Genomic DNA, 8,703 nt, shown 5'->3' with positions numbered 1-8,703 from the left:
CCAGTGCCACCCACATCCCAAGAACATAAAAAAAATGAAGTACCAAACAGAGACAAACTAGGATTGACTTTGACTTCTTTACCTCTTTTTCTCATTAAAAAAAAAATATCTGCACAGGTATTGTTTGGAGATACCCATTTCAATGCACTTTGTGAAAGTTCCTCAAAAAATGTTGTGTTTCTATGTGCATAGTTACATTCACAATGTCGATCTCATGAATGAAAATAATAAATAAATATCAAATAGTCAGATTTGTAAGTGATTGGTTTTCTACATTTTTACTTTTGTAAACAGGTATGAGATCATTGAATATATCCACTTAGCAACATTCATAATTCTAACTTTCATAATTTCAAAGAATATCAATGATTATAAATGTCTAGTAAATATATTCTTTCTTTCTAATCCTATACTCTTCAGGACAATGATTATTGCATCATTATTAATAATTTGATTTGTAAGTGCTACTAAAGTTGCTCATTTGGTAATCAGATGGTCTGTTTTTAGCATATTTGTTCCACGTTTCTTGTGATCGCCTTTGAGAGTGCCTCATGTCAATCAGAAGGATTTGTCTTCTGCTGTATTATTCTCAAGGCTGCATCCAAGGGGCCTTGCACGTGTACCTTTTGGAGGATCAGACCCGGAATTCTCTGGTAACGATGTTACTGCAAACGCTGCCAGCCCTGCTTCATTCTCATAATTCTACATGTGATGGTACAATTTGAAAAATGGTCACATTAGGTTAGAACTTTAACAAGGCGTTACAGGATAAGGACAGGAGACGACCAAATAACGACCTGCAAAACAATGCATCAAGTATGCCATATAACATCAACTCTACACTATTCTTACATAAAACAGAGGGCTAGAAATATTGGAGGCTGAACTTCCAGCTGCCAAATTAGGGAAATGCTGACCCCACTGTAAATCACTGCGTCGGGTAATTAAAACGAAAGGCATCCAGGCTGTGCAAACCGAGGCTGAAATCTCATAGTTAGGAGGTAGAAAACATGTGGGGAGGCAAGAGGAACACCCGAATGCCCCCGAATGGTTAAAACACTGGGGGCAGAAAATCAGTACAGGAGATGTGGAGACCTGTTGCAGCATAAAGATATAAAAACTAAAAATAATTAAAAGGACCAATAGCAGCAGTGGAGGAAAGGAAGAAAGCTAAAGTTCGGTGAAGGCAGGGAGACTCAAGAGAAGAACCTTAGACTTTAGGGAGATATGATTTGTATGTTCTCCTAACAGAAAAATGGAGAAGGAGAGACAGGCTGTTTGAAATTGTGTGCAGGAGCATATAATGTGCTCTTTGTGGAGAGAGGTGGTTGTGGCAGTGCATGCTTGACCCCCAGGACTCCTTTGCAGTGCAGAAAGAAGTTTAATGCTCTCACCAGAGCAGCCAAGGTAAACTTCCTGCTTCCCCTGACACTTCCCTGCATATAGAGCACTCATTCATTCATTACCCTCACAGTATTCTAGGGATGCAAGCTGAAGTACTGACCCATCACTATGTCACCTGCCACAAATTCACCAAACCTCTCAGAGTGCCCTGCATGAGCCTCCTTAATTACTGTCCTTTGTTGCTAACAGCTCCTGATATAGCTTTAAGTGTTGGACTGTTATTTACAAAAGACCCTGCCCAGCTTTCACTGCTATAATCATGTCTTCTCTTTTATAGGAAAAAGTGGCACCTGAAACTCACAAATCTAAGACCCCAAGTACTGAGCCCTCGACACAAAACTTTTGACCCATCTGAGGAGATCCTGAGAAGCCATGCAGCCACGGAGAATTCTGAATGGCCTGCAGTTTACCTGCACAATGGTTTGGCAGCACAAACACACGAGCAAGCAACATATTTGGCCAACTTCAAAAGTTTCAGAAGAACTTTCGCAATAACCATCACATTGCTTCATTTTCATTTCCTCCAGATAAATTAAAGCACAATGCCAACAAGAAGGAAGAAGAAAGAAGCCTACACCCTTCTACCTTTGCCCTACTAATCCAATCCTCATCCATGCCATCATTCTCCCTTTCTTGCCCACCAGCCCCGGGGGAGCTACATGGTACCAAGGAGTGTATTTCACAAAAGAGTCAGAGATGAAAGTGGGAAAAACAAAAAGACACTGGAAACACTCAACAGCTCAGGCAGCACCTGTGGGAAGAACAAACAATATGTTTTGAGTGTGAACCCCTCATCAGAACATGGGTTATGGAGGCCCGGGGTCACAATCTCAAATGATACAAGGCCAGAACTAGGCTGGATGTTAGGAGGTGGCTCTTCTCCCAGGGAGTTGTGGACCTGTGGCACAGGTTGCCAGCTCTCCGATGAATGTTGATTCGCTAAATTCCTTCAGGCGAGAATTGGGCCTGTTTCAGGCTGGGATGGAGATCACCTTGTTCAAAAGGTAAGTGTTGCATAGCATTATCGGGGTCAGAGTGATCACTTAGACTGGTTTTGATCACCTATGGTGATCAGAGAGGAATTTTCCAGATTTTTTTTCTCTCCATCTGACTTGGGTTTTTACTTTGGTTTATCGCTTCTCCCAGAAGATCACATGGTTTTGGGTGGGGTGGGGAGGGTATGTACTGTGATGTACAAAGCATTGAAATTGTATGAACAGGCTGGGTGGACCACAGGGTCTTTTCCTGTCTCTCATTGTTTGTAACTATAGGGCCGACATTACAGTCGGTGCAGCCAGTGTTGTTCAGGTGTTCGATCCACTTGCACACAAATGAGATGGGCCCAACTGATTACACAAGGTTGGCTAATTTAAATATCACTGCTGCTCTTGGTGTGACGATGAAGACACATTGAAAGCACTGGGGGTGGTGAACACCGAACCATGAGAGGCTGTGGGCTGCCTGGTGGGGGCCAGGAAGTTTGCTGAATAAGGAGGAGGTGGCAGTGGGGAGATGGGGAGAAGGGAATAAAGGAAGGGGTAAAATGGGGGTTGAGAAGGGGGTGGAAGAGACAGCCTCACTGTTTCATTTTGTTTCGAAGGAGCCTCCCCTCTCATGCAATAAGATCTGGCAGCTAAAGCACATCCAAGGTGCACTAGTTGTACAATGGGAAATCTTCCTGTTTGAATAATTACACAGCAGTGGATGAATCTTGCAGACAGTTGGGGTGCAGCAACCTTCTACTAGCCAGCACTAGCCAGCCTCACTGGCTGCAGTGAGTCCATTGTGCATGTTACAAGCCTCAGGTGTCTGTGCCCAATTACACGGGCAGTGGTTCTTCGATGCGCTTCAGCACATTGGTCGCCCATATTACAGTGGACAGTCCCTGGTGCGTTACGTTTCTTACATTACAAGTCACTATACTTCAAAAGTACGTAATTGACTGCAAAACGCTTTGGGACACTCAGAGGTCGTGAAAGACAAATCTCTCTTCCTTTGAGAATAAAACTTTCCACTGTTGTTCATCAGGGGAGACTGTCCCCACGCAGTTTTACTAAAATACTTTAATTCAAAATGTGTTGCAACTACTCTAACATGTCAGATGTAGTTTACCTCCAATTAATCCATTCCTACCTCCAGTGAGTCATTAAAATCTTCTCCCATATTGAAATCGAATCTTGGTAAAGGCATGTTGAATCCCTTTTTGTCTTTTAGCCAATATGTTGCTTGATTTCCTTTTCCCTTATGAAAAATACAAGTGGATCATATTGTCAATGGTAGACATGGGAATATTTCTAATTTTTTTTATTTGTGAAGTAAATTACATTTTTCCTATAACATGAGTTAGATTTACCAAATAATATGGGTGAAGTCGTTTTTCTTAAAACAAAACAGTATGGGCTGGATTTTCGGTTTGTTGCTGCCTCTGTTTTTCCCCGAAGGGGCGGCAGTGGCGATGGGAAGCACTTCCGGTCAGGCGGCCAGCTTACAGAGCCCCGCCAGGACTTTTGGGACTGGTTTCGGTGGGGCGTGCAGCATTACCGCCTGGAAGAGGCGAGCCGGTGTGCAACGCCCCTGGTTGCGACACCGCCTCGATCTTTGGCTGCCGCCGTGCTGGGACTGCCTGTGAAAGTGGGCAGTCCGAGCTGAAGTGTCGGCAGTGAGGTAAGTAATGTCGACCTCCGGTAAGTGTGATTGTTTTAAAAACATCTTTTTTTTTTGCGATTTATGTTGTGGTGGCATGAGTTATTTATTGGAAATGTTTTTGGTGGGGTTTTTTCTGTTTTCCAGACCCACAGCAATATGGTTGACTCTTAGTTGCCTTCTGAAATGGCTCAGCAAGCCACTCAGTTGTCCACAACCGCTACGAAAAACAGAATAAAACAGGACGGACCACCTGGCATTGATCGTGGCACCGGCTACGGACACGACAATGGCACACCCAGCCTAATCGACCCTGCAAAGTCCTTCTCACCAACATCTGGGGACGTGTCAAAATTGGGAGAGCTGTCCCGCAAACTATTCAAGCAACAGCCTGACATACTCATACTACAGAATCATACCTTTCAGCCAATGGCCCAGACTCCTCCATCACCATCCCTGGGTATGTCCCTTTCCACCGGCAGGACAGACCCACCTGGGGTGGCGGCACAGTGCTATACAGTCGGGAGGGAGTCCACAACATTGACTCCGGACACCATGAAGTCTCATGGCTTCTGGTCAAGCATGGGCAAGGAAACCTCCTGCTGATTACCACCTACCACTCTCCATCAGTTGATGAATCAGTACTCCCTCATGTTGAACAGCACTTGGAAGAAGCACTGAAAGTAGGAAGGGCACAAAATGTACTCTGGGTGGGGGACTTCAATGTCCATCATCAAGAGTGGCTCGGTAGCACTACGACTAACCAAGCTGGCCAAGTCCAGAAGGACATAACTGCCAGACTGGGCCTGTAACAGGTGGTGAAAGAACCAACATAGAAACATAGAAAATAGATGCCGGAGTAGGCCATTCGAGCCTGCACCACCATTCAATAAGATCATGGCTGATCATTCACCTCAGTACCCCTTTCCTGCTTTCTCTCCATACCCCTTGATCCCTTTAACCGTAAGGGCCATATCTAACTCCCTCTTGAATATATCCAATCAACTGGCATCAACAACTCGCTGCGGCAGGGAATTCCACAGGTTAACAACTCTGAGTGAAGAAGTTTCTCCTCATCTTAGTCCTAAATGGCTTACCCCTTATCCTTAGACTGTGTCCCCTGGTTTTGGACTTCCCCAACATCGGGAACATTCTTCCAGCATCTAACCTGTCCCGTCCCATCAGAATTTTATATGTTTCTATGAGATCCCCTCTCATCCTTCTAAACTCCAGTGAATACAGGCCCATTCGATCCAGTCTCTCTTCATATGTCAGTCCAGCCATCCCAGGAATCAGTCTGTTGAACCTTCGCTGCACTCCCTCAATAGCAAGAATGTCCGTCCTCAGATTAGGAGACCAAAACTGAACACAATATTCCAGGTGAGGCCTCACCAAGGCCCTGTACAACTGCAGTAAGACCTCCCTGCTCCTATACTCAAATCCCCTAGCTATGAAGGCCAACATATCACTTGCCTTTTTCACCGCCTGCTGTACCTGCATGCCAACTTTCAATGACTGATGTACCATGACACCCAGGTCTCGTTGCACCTCCCCTTTTCCTAATCTGCCGCCATTCAGATAATATTCTGCCTTCGCATTTTTGCCACCAAAGTGGATAACCTCACATTTATCTACATTATACTGCATCTGCCATGCATTTGCCCACTCACCTAACCTGTCCAAGTCACCCTGCAGCCTCTTTGCATCCTCCTCACAGCTCACACCGCCACCCAGCTTAGTGTCATCCGCAAACTTGGAGATATTACACTCAATTCCTTCATCTAAATCATTAATGTATATTGTAAATAACTGGGGTCCCAGCACTGAGCCCTGCGGCACCCCACTAGTCACTGCCTGCCATTCTAAAAAGGACCCGTTTATCTCGACTCTCTTCTTCCTGTCTGTCAACCAGTTCTCTATCCACGTCAGTACATTACCCCCAAGACCACGTGCTTTGATTTTGCACACCAATCTCTTGCGTGGGACCTTGTCAAAAGCCTTTTGAAAGTCCAAATACACCACATCCACTGGTTCTCCCTTGTCCACTCTACTAGTTACATCCTCAAAAAACTCGAAGATTTGTCAAGCATGATTTCCCTTTCATAAATCCATGCTGACTTGGACCGATCCTGTCACTGCTTTCCAAATGCACTGCTATTTCATCTTTAATAATTGATTCCAACATTTTCCCCAGTACTGATGTCAGGCTAACCAGTCTATATTTACCCGTTTTCTCTCTCCCTCCTTTTTTAAAAAGTGGGGTTACGAGGGAAAAACCTACTTGACCTTTTCCTCACCAATCTACCTGTCGCAGATGCATCTGTCCACGACAGCATTGGTAGCAGCGACCACCACACAGTCATTGTGGAGATGAAGTTCTGTCTTCACACTGAGGACACCCTCCATCATGTTGTGTGGCACCACCACCGTGCTAAATGGGATAGATTCAGAACAGATCTAGCAGCTCAAAACTGAGCATCCATGAAGCAGCAGCAGAATTGTATTCCACTACAATCTGTAATCTCATGGCCCGGCATATCCCTCACTCTACCATTACCATCAAGCCTGGGGACCAACCCTGGTTCAATGAAGAGTGTAGAAGAGCATGCCAGGAGCAGCACCAGGCATACCTGAAAATGAGGCGCCAATCTGTGGAAGTTGCAACACAGGACTACATGCATGCTAAAAAGTGGAAGCAGCATGCAATAGACAAGGCTAAGCGATCCCACAACCAACAGATCAGATTAAAGCTCTGTAGTCCTGCCACATCCAGTCATGAATGGTGGTGGTCCATTAAACAATTAACGGGAGGAGGAGGTTCCATGAATATCCCCATCCTCAATGATCGGAGCCTGACACGTGAGTACAAAAGAAAAGGTTGAAGTACTTACAACCATCTTCAGATAGAAGTGACGAGTGGATGATCCATATCGGCCTCCTCCTGAGGTCTCTACCATCACAGAAGCCAGTCTTCAGCCAATTTGATTCACTTCACGTGATATCAAGAAACGGCTGAGCGCACTGGATACAGCAAAGGTTATGGGCCCCAACACCATCCCGGCTGTTTTGCCGAAGACGTGTGTTCTAGAATTAGTCGCGCTTCTAGCCAAGCTGTTCCAGTACAGCTACAACACTGGCATCTATCTGACAATGTGGAAAACTACCCAGGTATATCCTGTACACAAAAAGCAGGACAAATCCAATCCAGCCAATTCCCACACCATCATTCTGCTCTCAATCATCACATCACATAGAAAATAGGAGCAGTAGTAGGCCACTCGGCCCTTTGAACCTGCACCACCATTCAATATGATCATGGCTGACCCTCTATCTCAACACCATATTCCCACTTCCCCCCATACCCTTTGATGCCTTTTGTGTCTAGAAATCTACCTACCTCCTTCTTAAATACATTCAGTGACTTGGCTTCCACAGTCATCTGTGGTAGAGAATTCCACAGGTTCACCACCCTCTGAGTGAAAACATTTCTCCTCATCTCGGTCCCAAATTTCCTACCCCGTATCCTGAGACTGTGACCCCTCGTTCTACACTTCCCAACCAGAGGAAACATCTTCCCCGTATCCAGTCTGTCCAACCCAGTCAGAATTTTATACGTTTCAATGAGAGCCCCTCTCATTCAATTCTAGTGAATGCAGGCCTAGTCGACCCAATCTCTCCTCACACAATAGTCCTGCTATCCCAGGAATCAGTCTGGTGAACCTTTGCTGCACTCCCTCTATGACAAATATATCCTTTCTTAGGTAAGGAGACCAAAACTGCACACAATACTCCAGGTGTGGTCCCACCAAGGCCCTGTATAACTGTAATAAGACATCCTTGCTCCTGTACTCAAATCCTCTTGCAATGAAGGCCAACATACCATTTGCCTTCCTAACTGCTTGCTGCAACTTCATGTTTGCTTTCAATGACTGGTGTACAAGGACATCCAGGTCCCTTTGTACATCGTTAATTTCCAAGCTATCACCATTTAAATAATACTTTGTTTTTATGTTTTTCGTACCAAAGTGGATAACTTCATATTTATCCACGTTATACTGCATTTGCCATGTGTTTGCCCACACACTCAACCTATCTAAATCGCCTTGCAGCATCTTTGCATCCTCCTCACAACTCACAATCCCACCTAGTTTTGTGTCTTCAGCAAACTTGGAAATAGTACATTTGGTTCCCTCATCCAAATCATTTATATATTTCTATATTGTGAATAGCTGGGGCCCAAGCACTGATCCATGTGGTACCCCACTAGTCACTGCCCGCCACCCTGAAAAAGACCTGTTTATTCCTACTCTGTTTCCTGTCAGTTAACCAATTTTCACTCCGTGCCAATACATTACCCCCAATCTTATGTGCTTTCATTTTGCACACTGACCTCTTATGTGGGACTTTATCAAAGGCCTTCTGAAAATCCAAATACACTACATCCACTGGTTCTCCCTTATCTATTCTATCAGTTACATCCTCAAAAAACTCCAGTAGATTTGTCAAACATGATTTTCCTTTCATAAATCCTTGTTGACTTTGTCTAATCCCGTTGATATTATCTAAGTGTGCCATTATCACATCCTTTAAAATAGACTCTAGCATTTTCCCTACTACTGATGTTCGGCTAACCGGTCTGTAGTTCCCCGTTTTCTC

At 44.7% G+C, this 8,703-nt stretch overlaps 1 protein-coding gene across 1 annotated transcript in view; it reads right to left on the bottom strand.

The window, feature by feature from the left end:
* Positions 1–384: 384 nt before the first annotated feature.
* gucy2g (guanylate cyclase 2g) overlaps positions 385–8,703 on the bottom strand; it is a 130,770-nt gene continuing 122,451 nt past the window's right edge. The window contains exons 19-20 of the mRNA XM_070873982.1: positions 3,538–3,645; positions 385–702 (exon numbers count right to left, since the gene is read on the bottom strand). Of these exons, the coding sequence (XP_070730083.1) occupies positions 559–702; positions 3,538–3,645 (252 nt within the window). The 3' untranslated portion in view covers positions 385–558. The remainder of the gene's footprint in view (positions 703–3,537; positions 3,646–8,703) is intronic.

Source organism: Pristiophorus japonicus, chromosome 3 (assembly GCF_044704955.1).
Source record: "Pristiophorus japonicus isolate sPriJap1 chromosome 3, sPriJap1.hap1, whole genome shotgun sequence".
Taxonomy (NCBI): domain Eukaryota; kingdom Metazoa; phylum Chordata; class Chondrichthyes; family Pristiophoridae; genus Pristiophorus; species Pristiophorus japonicus.
Note: the sequence above shows the minus strand (reverse complement) of the source record. Positions and strands in the feature narration are given on the sequence as shown.